Genomic DNA, 13490 nt, shown 5'->3' with positions numbered 1-13490 from the left:
TCAAAACTGTAACTCAGCCACTCAAGAACATTCACTCTCTTCTTGGTAAGCAACTACATTGTAGATTTGACCTTGTGTTTTAGGTTGTTGTCCTGCTGAAATGTGAATTCATCTCCCAGTGTCTGGTGGAAAGCAGACTGAACCAGGTTTACCTGTGTTTAGCTCCAGTCCGTTCATTTGTTATCCTGAAAAACTGCCCAGTCCTTAGTGATTACAAGCATATCATTGCACAATGCAGACACCACTATAATTTAAAATAGGGAGAGTGGTTGTATTGTGTTGTATTGGATTTTCCCCAAACATAACACTTTTGTATTCAGGACAAAAAGTGAATTGCTTTGCCACATTTTCTGCAGTATTACTTTAGTGCCTTGTTGCAAACTGAAGGCATGTTTAGGGAAAATTGTATTCTCTACAGGCGTCCTTCTTTTCACTCAGTGAATTAGGTTAGTACTGTAGAGTAACTACAATGTTGTTGATCCATCCTCAGTTTTCTCCTATCACAGCCATTAAACTCTGTAATGAAACTCTGTAACTGTTTTAGTCACCATGGGCCTCATGGTGAAATCCCTGAGCGGTTGACTTCCTCTCCGACAACTGAGTTAGGAAGGACGCCTGTATCTTTGCAGTGACTGGGTGTATTGATACACCATCTAAAGTGTAATTAATAACTTCACCATGCCTAAAGGGATATTCAATGCCTGCCTTTTTTTTACCAAATGTTTTATCCAATAGGTGGTCTTCTTTGCGAGCCATTGGAAGACATCGCTGGTCTTTGTGGTTGAATTTGTGTTTGAAATTCACTGCTCGACTCAGGGACCTTACACACAGAGTGCAACTTACTGTGCGACTTTTTAAGCATTTTTTTTTTACTCCTGAAGGAATTTAGGCTTACCATAACAAAGCGGTTGGATACTTATCGACAAGACATTTAAGCTTTTCATTTTGAATTCATTTGTAAAAATGTCTAAAAACACAATTCTTCCACTTTGACGTTATTACCGAAAACCTAACGTTATTACAACGACAACAAAATCTCAATTGAATCCATTTGAAATCCAGTTTGTAACACAACAAAATGTGGGAAAAGTCAAGGGGTGTGAATGCTTTCTGAAGGCACTATAGTCTATAGAGCATCTACAGATGGACTATCCAAATAAAGTGTAACCCCCCAAAAAAATGAATATCCACTTACTGTTCATTCATTGTTAACGTATCAGCTATAATGGGTCTCTTTTAATGCATTTCTTTGACCAGTCAGGGTAATACTACAATTATCTACCTCCCACCACTCTCCCCTCTTTATCTCACAATCATTTTTCCTGCATCCCCTTCTGAACCTCTCTGCTCCTCTCTTATCCCTTCACCCCCCCTCCCCCCTCTGCCTCTCCCACTGCTCTGTTCTTTATGCTTTGTTTTTATTCCGCCATTCAATTTCATCCTCAATCTAATCTCATTCTCTCTCCCCTCTGTCCCATCCCCGCTCCTTCCCTCCCACGCTCTCCCATCTTATTGTCAGTTCGCAGCCCTCTCTCTCCTCTCTTTCTCCCTGGCTCGCTCTCTTCTTCTCATCACTCCCCCCCCCCCCTCTCTTCCCTTTGCCCGACTCTAAAAGGGATCTGATGCGGCATCGTTTTACATGTAAATTGGATAATTGGTTATGGTGGTGTAATGCAGGGTAGAAATATCGGAGGCGGTTCCACCCCTCCCACCACCACCACTAGGCCCGTCCAGTTTCCTTCTAATGAAGAAGCTGGCATCAGTAAGGCATGGGAGAATCTAATAAAGAGGGCACATACTAATGTAGCTCCAAAGAGAGTACATTAAAATCCGACTGAATGTTGTCTGATGTTTAAACAGCTAGTCATCCCCCCAAACCCTCCATCCCTTCTCTCTCTCTGTCTCTCTCTCTCTCTCTCTCTCTCTCTCTCTCTCTCTCTCCACTCTCTTTCCCTCTCTGCCTATCCTCTTGCTCTCTTTCCTGGCTTCTCTCTCTCTCTCTCTCTCTCTGTTGCTCTCTCTATCCCTGACTCCTTCTCTCTCTGTCTGAATGCGTTAGCCATTATGAGTTGCCTTTGTTCCGACACGGGAGACAAATCTACATTCAAATAGTCCGCAGCGTCTGGTTGTTTGTTCACCTCACAATGTTCGGCATCAGAGGAAACACATGTAATGTCAATGACTGTGTGTCGCCATGACAACATGGCACTCACCAAGAGCGATCAGTGGCATTGCAGAGTTGAAGTGAATGCTAACATTGTCTTTTTTTCATCAATAAGAAAAGCAACATCCATACGGTGGGATGAATAGTTCCATATTGGTCAGCAGATTTTTTTTAAGGCATCTCTTTTTTTCCCAAGCCATAAAAGGATTTGAATGTAGAGTAGAGACCAAGGGCGTTTCCTACGTTCATTTCTCTATGCTTGGGTCAGTGTTCTCTTCGTGGGCTTGCTTTGATGAATCGCGTGTGACCGTGATTGTGTGTAATAGGATGTGGGTGTCATAAAAAAAGTAATGAAACCCTTTATGTCTTCTTCACACAGCCCTTCCTGTATAAGGCCCTCTAGCTCATTTGTATTGCATTGCATTACTTTGCATGCCATCATTGCCCGTTTTATGTACAGTAGCAACAGGATGGATATGAAAACCAACATAGCCCAGAGCCACACCAACATAGCCCAGAGCCACACCAACATAGCCCAGAGCCACACCAACATAGCCCAGAGCCACACCAACATAGCCCAGAGCCACACCAACATAGCCCAGAGCCACACCAACATAGCCCAGAGCCACACCAACATAGCCCAGAGCCACACCAACATAGCCCAGAGCCACACCAACATAGCCCAGAGCCACACCAACATAGCCCAGAGCCACACCATAGGGCTCTAGCCAGTCTGACCATGTGCCGGAATGCGTATAATTCCTCCGACTGTATGATATCGAAAAACCCATCAATTATAAATCATAGTTCAGCTCATTTCTCTTGGGAAGTCAACGAGAGGGCAGTGTTTGAGGCGTAAATAAAAAATCTCATATTGTGTAGTAGGCTTTTTATGCGACAGCCTCGTATAAATAATGGGCAAAATAAATAGGAAAGTGGAAAATGAAATGAGGGCATCTTCAATCAACAATTGCTGCATCACGAAAACAAGAAAGCGCTGCTGACAAATTCCAAATGCCTTTCGAAAGGACAGGAGAGAAAAACAAAAACCGGTGTTGGGTTTTTTAACATTCTATCTGACTGGCGGCGTCCTCTGTGAATGGGGCTTTTAGGTGCAGTGTTGTCATGGTGACACAGAAGCATCTCAGACTCTGCAACAGACGGACTACCCCTAACAGCAAAATATTCCACATGAAAGCCAACAACGAGTGTGGTTTGCTTTATAGCTTGTACCCCTGATTATCAGAGTGGGGCTAGGAAGCCATTAGCACTCTCGATATCAAAGAGTTACAGATGCGTTGAAGATTAGGGAAAATAGCCTGCCTACCATACCTCTCTGCATACCGCAGTCGTTGCAAGTTCCAAACACTCACACACACTGCACAGTATCCATGTGATATTCAGACGCGACCTGCCTTTTTGTAGACCTCTGGTTACTCTACTCTTTTGAGAGGCAAGTTCACATGTTTGGTTCATCAAGTCCTTGATTTATTTCATGTTACGTCGCTTGCCTGTAACTGTACATGGCTGGAACATAATAACAAGCAGCTTGGGACATAGGCACTACACTAGAGATCTCTGACAGCCCACCTGCAGCCTGCTGTCTCTCACCCTGCCACCCTGCCACTCTGCCACCCTGCCACCCTGCCACTCTGCCACCCTGCCACCCTGCCACCCTGCCACCCTGTCACTCTGCCACTCTGCCACCCTGCCACTCTGCCACTCTGCCACCCTGCCACTCTGCCACCCTGCCACTCTGCCACTCTGCCACCCTGCCACCCTGCCACTCTGCCACTCTGCCACCCTGCCACCCTGCCACCCTGCCACTCTGCCACCCTGCCACCCTGCCACCCTGCCACTCTGACACCCTGCCACTCTTCCACCCTGCCACTCTGCCACTCTGCCACCCTGCCACTCTGCCACCCTGCCACCCTGCCACTCTGACACCCTGCCACTCTTCCACTCTGCCACTCTGCCACCCTGCCACCCTGCCACTCTGACACCCTGCCACTCTGCCACCCTGCCACTCTGCCACCCCGCCACTCTGCCACTCTGCCACCCTGCCACTCTGCCATCCTGCCACCCTGCCACTCTGCCACCCTGCCACCCTGCCACCCTGCCACCCTGCCACTCTGCCACCCTGCCACTCTGCCACCCTGCCACTCTGCCACTCTGCCACCCTGCCACCCTGCCACTCTGCCACCCTGCCACCCTGCCACTCTGACACCCTGCCACTCTTCCACTCTGCCACTCTGCCACCCTGCCACCCTGCCACTCTGACACCCTGCCACTCTGCCACCCTGCCACTCTGCCACCCCGCCACTCTGCCACTCTGCCACCCTGCCACTCTGCCATCCTGCCACCCTGCCACTCTGCCACCCTGCCACTCTGCCACTCTGCCACCCTGCCACCATGCCACTCTGCCACCCTGCCACCCTGCCACCCTGCCACTCTGCCACTCTGCCACCCTGCCACTCTGCCACCCTGCCACCCTGCCACTCTGCCACCCTGCCACCCTGCCACTCTGCCACCCTGCCACCCTGCCACTCTGCCACCCTGCCACAGTGCCACCCTGCCACTCTGCCACCCTGCCACCCTGCCACACTGCCACCCTGCCACTCTGCCACCCTGCCACTCTGCCACCCTGCCACTCTGCCACTTCCATTTGTTGTATCTTTCAAAGACGCATGGAAGATAAATGACAAAGGTATGTGGACGCCGGCTCATGGAACATTTCATTCCAAAATCATGGGCATTAACGTGGAGTTGGTCCCCCCCCTTTGCTGCTATGACAGCCTCCACTCTTCTGGTAAGGCTTTCGGCAAGGTGTTGGAGCATTGCTGTGGGGACTTGCTGCCGTTCGGCAACAAGAGCATGGGTGAGGTCGGGCACTGATGTTGGGCAATTAGGCCTGGCTCACAGTCGGCGTTCCATTTCATCCCAAAGGCCAGTTAAGTTCTTCCACACCGATGTCAAAAAATTATTTCTGTATGGACCTTGCTTTGTGCATTGTCATGCTGAAACTGGAAAGGGCCTTCTCCAAACTTTTGCCACCAAGTTGGAAGCACAGAATTGTCTAGAATGTCATTGCATTTTGTAGAATTAACATTTCCCTTCACTGAAACTAAGAGGCCTAGCCTGAACCATGAAAAAGAGCTCCAGACCTATTTCTCCTCCACCAAACTTTACAGTTGGTACTATGCATTTGCGCTGGTAATGTTCTCCTGGCATCCGCCAAACCAAGATTCATCTGTCAGACTGGCAGATGGTGAAGTGTGATTCACCACTCCAGAGAACGCGTTTCCACTGCTCCAGAGTCCAATGGCGGCGAGCTTTACACCACTCTCGCCGACACGCTTGGCATTGCGCATGGTGATCTTATGCTTGTGTGCGGCTTCTCGGCCATGGAAACCCATTTCATGAAGCTCCCGACGAACAGTTCTTGTGCTGACTTTGCTTCCAGAGGCAGTTTGGAAATCGGTAGTGAGTGTTGCAACCGAGGACAGATGGTTTTTACACGCTACACGATTCAGCACTCGGCGTTCCCGTTCTGTGAGCTTATGTGGCCTACCACTTTGCGGCTGACCTGTTGTTGCTCCTAGAAGTTTCCACTTCACAATAAAAGCACTTACAGTTGACCTGGGCAGTTCTAGCAGGGCAGAAATTTGATGAACGACTTGTTGGAAAGGTGGCATCCTATGATGGTGCCACATTGAAAGTCACTGAGGTCTTCAGTAAGGCCATTTTAATGCCAATTTTTGTCTATGGAGATTGCATGGCTGTGTGCTCGCTCTCTCTTTATCTCTGCCACTCTCATTGCCTTCATTGTCACTTCCTGCTAAAAAAAATGAAGCTTGCTTCTCCATTTCTTTGTTTTTCTGTTTGTCAGTTTCTTTGTTGTCTGTCTGTCTGTCTGTCTGTCTGTCTGTCTGTCTGTCTGTCTGTCTGTCTGTCTGTCTGTCTGTCTGTCTGTCTGTCTGTCTGTCTGTCGTGCCCCTCTATTTCTCTCTGTTTCCCTGTTTCTATTTCTCTCTTTCTGTCTGCCATTCTCTCACTCCATACCCTGTCTTCCAGGTTCTTCAGTAACATTACGCTGAGTGGCCGGGACTACTCGTTCAACAGTGACGGCTACCTGTCCAATCCAGTGCTGGATGTGATTTCCTACACCGAGGGAAAAGGCTGGGAGGAGGTCAGTGAGTTAGTGCGCTAGCCTCTAATTAGCTGACACGCTCACTAACCACCATCACACACCCCATCAAGTCTTGCTAACACATCCTTACACACACACACACACACACACTCTCCCCTCACCTTGCTATAACAGTCCATCGGATGTGCCTACGTACCCCTCCTTCACGTTTTGGAAACCTTGTTAGCTTTCGTTAACAGGCTAACTCGACGTCTAATGCTCTTGCCTCTCCGTTCACTCCATTCCTGCTGTTTTCAACTAACCTTTCAGTACTCTGTATGTTTACCCACGTCGTTGCCTCAAGGCCTAGCGATTCCATGGATATCCATTCACAACAACCAGAATTTGTTCAGCGTGAATCGTGATATACTCAACACGCCTTCATACGGTGGTAGAAAAAGTACCCAAATGTCATACTTGAGTAGAATTAAAGATGTCTTTGTAGAAAATGACTCAAGTAAAGGTGAATGTCATCCATTAAAATACTACTGGGTAAAAGTCTAAAATTATTAGGTTTTAATTATACATACGTGTCAAAAGTAAATGTAATTGCTAAAATATACTTAAGTGTCAAAAGTTCAACTATATTAATAATTTCAAATTCCTTATATTAAGCAAACCAGATGGCAAGATGCTCTTGTTTTTTACGGATAGCCAGGGGCCCACTCCAACACTCAGACATCATTTACAAACCAAGCATGTGTGTTTAGTGATTCCACCAGATCGTCCGTAGGAATGACCAGGGATGTTCAAGTGTGTGTCATTTTTCCTGTCCTGCTAAGCATTCACAATGTAACTAGTATTTTTGGGTGTCAGGGAAAACGTATGGAGTAAAAAGTACATTATTTTCTTTAGGCGTGTAGTAAAGTAAAAGTTGTCCAAAATATAAATAGTAAAGTATAGACACCCCCAAAAAACATCTTAAGTAGTACTTTAAAGTATTTAAAAAAAAACTGAATTACTTTACACCACTGCCTCCATACTGTCAGTGTCAAGGTGGGCTAATCTGACCCAGTTGCAGCTGAACGATAACATGGTCCCTGCGGTGAGGCTCCTTCAGTTCATTTCCCATCTCCTCCGAGTATATTTACTGAGCGCTCTGGGCTCAGATCAGGTGAGGGGAGTGATCAAGCAGTGGATGATTGAGCTCTGGGACCAGTTTCTGACCCCAGACCATTATATGATGGGAAAGTCAGACCACTTATGATTTACAGTGCGTTCATAGTCTCCATAGTACTGTAACTTACTGTAGTATATAGTACTATAGTATATCATAACCACCGTTCAAAATATGAAGATAATAATATACAAATGTAAGCCATTCCATGGTCGACATGTACACATACTAATACATGGTCATATTCGAACCAGACAACTTCAAGTGACCCCAGAAGTAGAACTGATGAATTGGTGCTTCAGAAAACAGTGACTTGCTTCAATTAATTTGTGAATCACTTCAACACGGGTCGCGGTCGCTTCTGGTTTTAATTCCCCCCAGTATGCAGTCTCCTATGTTAGCCTGACCGCTGAGACACTGGAACACCCTCAAAGGGTTTAGTACATGCCACACTAACCACAAAGCGGAGCGGTGAACAAAAGAGACACTGCGTCGCAGAAAGGTTTCCTTTTTCCACCTCGCGCTCCATATACTTCCTAAGAGTCTCTGAATGATCTCCCGCAGGTTGGCACGTCGCAGAAAGGTTTCCTTTTTCCACCTCGCGCTCCATATACTTCCTAAGAGTCTCTGAATGATCTCCCGCAGGTTGGCACGTGGCAGAAAGGTTTCCTTTTTCCACCTCGCGCTCCATATACTTCCTAAGTGTCTCTGAATGATCTCCCGCAGGTTGGCACGTGGCAGAAAGGTTTCCTTTTTCCACCTCACGCTCCATATACTTCCTAAGTGTCTCTGAATGATCTCCCGCAGGTTGGCACGTGGCAGAACGGTTTCTTTTTTCCACCTCACGCTCCATATACTTCCTAAGTGTCTCTGAATGATCTCCCGCAGGTTGGCACGTGGCAGAACGGTGTTCTGGATCTCATCATTCAGCCCTTTTCACGCTACGGCTCCTTCCTCAAGCCGCTGGATGACACCCAGCACCTCAAGGTGGTCACCCTGGAGGAGAGGCCCTTTGTCATTGTGGAGCCAGCCGACCCAGGCACCAACTCCTGCATCCGGGACTCGGTGCCCTGCAGACTACCGCTCAACACCACCAAGTAAGGCCTGCTACTGGGGCGGATGTTTTACCATGACCGACCGTGGTCTAACCATGCAGATGTTTTACCATGACCGACCGTGGTCTAACCATTCAGATGTTTTACCATGACCGACCGTGGTCTAACCATTCAGATGTTTTACCATGACCGACCGTGGTCTAAGCATGCAGATGTTTTACCATGACCGACCGTGGTCTAACCATGCAGATGTTTTACCATGACCGACTGTGGTCTAACCATGCAGATGTTTTACCATGACCGACCGTGGTCTAACCATTCAGATGTTTTACCATGACCGACCGTGGTCTAACCATTCAGATGTTTTACCATGACCGACCGTGGTCTAAGCATGCAGATGTTTTACCATGACCGACCGTGGTCTAAGCATGCAGATGTTTTACCATGACCAACATGTAACCAACGTAGTTTAAATGTTGTAACTATCATAAGTGTAAAGGGGAATTTCATTCAAAAATCGTGGTCGGGCCATGTTGATCCTCATTATTCATATAGTTTATTGAGAGTGTGTTTCATATACAATGCTTTCCTCCACACTAACTAAAAAGGACATAACTCCTAAAAGTATGATGTCACAGGGTTACATTCCCTCTCCTCGAGCCATTCAGGGAAAATAATTGGAAAGAATTTGTAAAGATTTAGCATCTGAATTGTGGTAAATAAATAATAAAGCCTTTGAACTTAAAAATGTCTTTATACACTGAAGTGTACAAAACCTTAGGAACAACTACTTTTTCCATGACATAGACTGACCAGATGAAAGCTATGATCCCTTATTGATGTCACTTGTTAAATCCACGTCAATCAGTGTAGATGAAGGGGAGGAGACAGGTTAAAGAAGGATTTTTAAGCCTTGAGACAACTGAGACATGGATTGTGTGTGTGTGCCATTCAGAGGGTGAACGGTCAAGACAAAAGACGTAACTGCCTTTGAACAGGGGGAATGGTAGTAGGTGCCAGGCGCACTGGGTTAAGTGTGTCAAGAACTGCAACGCTGCTGGGTCTTTCATGCTCAACAGTTTCCCATGTGTATCAAGAATGGTCCCGCACCCAAAGGACATCCAGCCAACATGACACAACTGTGGGAAGCATTGGAGTCGGCATGGGCCAGCATCCCTGTGGAACGCTTTCGGCGTCTTGTGGAGTCCGTGCCCCGACGAATCGAGGCTGTTCTGAGGGCAAAACGGGGTGCAACTCAATAATAGGAAGATGTTCCTAATGTTTTGCACACTCATAAACGATCATTTGAAATATTAAAAGGTTCCAAACAAAACCTCAAATGTGAACTTTTTGATTGAAGTTTCCGCTTAGAGTAACTTTTTGATTGAAGTTTCCCCTTAGAGTAACTTTTTGATTGAAGTTTCCCCTTAGAGTAACTTTTTGATTGAAGTTTCCCCTTAGGGTAACTTTTTGATTGAAGTTTCCCCTTAGAGTAACTTTTTGATTGAAGTTTCCCCTTAGAGTAACTTTTTGATTGAAGTTTCCCCTTAGAGTAACTTTTTTTGGATGCAGCTTCGTCTAACTGGTAAACACGTGCTTTGCCCGTTTTACTTATTGACATCCTGTGTATTCTCTCTGGTCTTCTTTTATAAACTCTCACTCAGTGTTTCACAGTCTGCCCCGATCTCTAACGGTCTGATGAGTGTGTTTGTGTGTTCCGCCAGTCTGTCTCTGATGCCTGGTAACAAGGCCTGCTGAAAGTTCCATCAATTTGATTTGTTCGGGGAGATTGGTCCATTTTAATCATCCTACTTTGAACATTCCAGTAGAATCTTAAAACCTACACTGTTGGGTTATCACAGTGGGCATACAGGGAGGGATCACACATTGATGTTTTCCCAGATAAATGTAGCTTTTGATCTACCATCAGGCCTTTTCTGCCAACTTACCTGTTGTAAAGCTACATGCTTGGAAAGAGTCCACGTATGTCCTGTTAAATCTCCTTGTCCCCTGCTGAGGGTAAACCACACAGAAAAATAGCATTTAATCCTGTTTTAATGCAGTCCTCCTGTCTGTCCTGATGTGCCTCCCCTCTCTAAAACTGAGCAGTCCAACTACAGGCAGTATTGATCCAGCTACTACAGCTCATGCTAATAATTCATACATTCCTCCTTGCCCTACTGTGTCTCCCTTCTGTTTCTCGCTCTCTCCTCTGCCTCTTGTCTCTACCCTCTCCCTCCTTGTCTTTCTCTCCTTCCCTCCCCCTCTCTCTCTCTGTAACCACAGTGTGCCGGTGGATGAGAAATCGTCGAAGCACTGCTGCAAAGGCTTCTGCATTGACGTCCTCAAGCGATTGGCCAAAATAGTGGGCTTCTCCTATGACCTCTACCTGGTGACCAATGGCAGACACGGGAAGAGGGGGAGTGATGGGCAGTGGAATGGCATGGTCGGGGAGGTCAGGGGTCATGCATTTCTTCTTCTCCTTTTCTTTTCGTTTTCAAAAACCTATTCAAGGGGTACTATGCAATTCCTCCTCAAAATCCCCTAAAATTAAATGTGGAGACAGAATGAGACTAAGAACTGTCAAATAGATTAGTATTGCCATGGAAGAGTAACTGGAGTGTTTGGCTTGGAGTCTTGGGCAGATGCCTCGTTATTTCCAGGGAAGCCAATCCCCCTCTGAGGGCCGGGATTAATACGGGTGGTTAACAGAGAAGGGGATGTTATATACCAGCACGGCTAAGGGTGTGTTGTTGTACTTACACAGCCACCGGGTGCTAGGCTCCTTCTACGAGGTGCCGGTGTCCCTTTTCTCTCGCTGCGAGGCTCCACAGTCGCTCAACTCGCTCTCGGATCTCGTTACCGTAACCATTTCACTACTGAGACAGCTGGAAGTGAGTGCCTGTGAACGTGAATGGGCCCGTTTTTTTTCTGTTCCTAACTGCAGTTCCCCTCCCGCCCACCAGGTGGTTTATAAACGGGCCGACATGGCCATTGGCTCCCTGACCGTCAACAAGGAGAGGTCGGAGGTTGTGGAGTTCTCCGTGCCCTTCGTGGAGACAGGCATCAGCGTCATGGTCTCCCGTAGCAACGGCACCGTCTCGCCGTCGGCCTTCCTTGGTGAGCAGGGCTGACTAAGAGCTTATGAAGGGCATATGATGTGCTATGAAGGGCCTATGATGGGCTATGAAGGGCTTCTGATAGGCTATGAAGGGTCTATGGTAACACACAACACCTGACAATCCAACCAACAAGGAAAACCTTGATTTCTCTCTCTTGGTTTAGTATCAAAGTTGTCAAGCAATGTTTCACAGGCTTCTCAAATAAAATCCCATAAACCCATTCAGTATTCCAATGGGCTATGTCGCTCCTCGGTAATGAATGGTGAAAATATTTCAGAGTAAAATATGTCTCTAAGGTAACGCCTCGACATTTCAAATCGCCTTAGCGTAATTCTAGTCTTTGTTCAACCATGTAGAGACTCAGTCTGTTTTTCTTTTGAAGCCAGAAGGAGTCTAGTATCAGCTACATTTACACCTTTACTAGACTATGGGGATATTTTATATATGAATGCTTCCGCTCAGTGTTTGACATCAATTGACACTCTTTACCATGGCACTTAGAGATTTATTTTATACTGCAAAACCCTTACGCACCACTGCACTTTGTATGCCAGGGTTGGCTGGCCTTCTCTCATCACTCGTAGGCTCAGTCACTGGGTTTACTACCTTTTTATTTGTGCATTTTTATTGTTCAGAAATGTGGTGGGTCGTCTCTTCGTTCGCTGGACTTCATCCTGCTAACTGTTCCAAATGTCCCAACTGAATTTGGTAAAAGGGCTTTTATGTATTCTGCGCCTTCGTCTTGGAACACCTTACAAAATACTTTTAAACTGGAAGAACTTGTCTCGATTGGTGTTTTGAAATCACTGATGAAGGATTTTGAGGCTGATTCCCTGACCTGTCAATGTTTTTAATTTGCTGTTTTTTTTTTAAATTTTGTTATACTCTTGTGAATTCAATGGTTTTTACTAGGTTACATGTAGTTTTTCATGTTGTCTGTCTGTAGTTTTTTGTAATGACTTGGTGCTGCCTATCTTGGCCAGGGCACTATTGAAAAGGAGATTTTAATCTCAATGAGCCCTTCCTGGTTAAATAAAGGTTAAATAAAGTCTGCAAACAAGGCAAACATTTTAATCCTATAGCTGTCGATTGAGACGGGATGGTACGTTTAAATCTGCAGCCGGATCTTAGATTATACAGTGTGAAATGCACCGAGGTAATGGCAGCTCATTAGATATGACTCAGTAGTACACAGCAATCTGGCCATTGGAGACGGCTGTGCTGGACGTAAAACGAGCTAGTTCAGATATGAACTCAAACAACACAGGCTGGATGTCGTCTTAGTTTCAGACACTCAAACAACACAGACTGGATGTCGTCTTAGTTTCAGACACTCAAACAACACAGGCTGGATGTCGTCTTAGTTTCAGACACTCAAACAACACAGACTGGATGTAGTCTTAGTTTCAGACACTCAAACAACACAGGCTGGATGTAGTCTTAGTTTCAGACACTCAAACAACACAGGCTGGATGTCGTCTTAGTTTCAGACACTCAAACAACACAGACTGGATGTAGTCTTAGTTTCAGACACTCAAACAACACCGTCTGGATGTAGTCTTAGTTTCAGACACTCAAACAACACAGGCTGGATGTAGTCTTAGTTTCAGACACTCAAACAACACAGACTGGATGTCGTCTTAGTTTCAGACACTCAAACAACACAGACTGGATATCGTCTTAGTTTCAGACACTCAAACAACACAGACTGGATGTCGTCTTAGTTTCAGACACTCAAACAACACAGACTGGATGTCGTCTTAGTTTCAGACACTCAAACAACACAGACTGGATGTCATCTTAGTTTCAGACACTCAAACAACACAGACTGGATGTCGTCTTA

At 46.2% G+C, this 13490-nt stretch overlaps 1 protein-coding gene across 1 annotated transcript in view; it reads left to right on the top strand.

The window, feature by feature from the left end:
* LOC135553326 (glutamate receptor ionotropic, NMDA 2D-like) overlaps nucleotides 1–13490 on the top strand; it is a 48784-nt gene that overhangs the window by 17902 nt on the left and 17392 nt on the right. Inside the window, exons 5-8 of the mRNA XM_064985484.1 lie at nucleotides 6239–6353; nucleotides 8359–8567; nucleotides 10812–10980; nucleotides 11492–11645. Of these exons, the coding sequence (XP_064841556.1) occupies nucleotides 6239–6353; nucleotides 8359–8567; nucleotides 10812–10980; nucleotides 11492–11645 (647 nt within the window). The remainder of the gene's footprint in view (nucleotides 1–6238; nucleotides 6354–8358; nucleotides 8568–10811; nucleotides 10981–11491; nucleotides 11646–13490) is intronic.

The sequence above is a fragment of the Oncorhynchus masou genome, chromosome 13 (genome assembly GCF_036934945.1).
Source record: "Oncorhynchus masou masou isolate Uvic2021 chromosome 13, UVic_Omas_1.1, whole genome shotgun sequence".
Classification (NCBI taxonomy): domain Eukaryota; kingdom Metazoa; phylum Chordata; class Actinopteri; order Salmoniformes; family Salmonidae; genus Oncorhynchus; species Oncorhynchus masou.
This window is presented reverse-complemented; position numbering and strand designations above follow the sequence as displayed.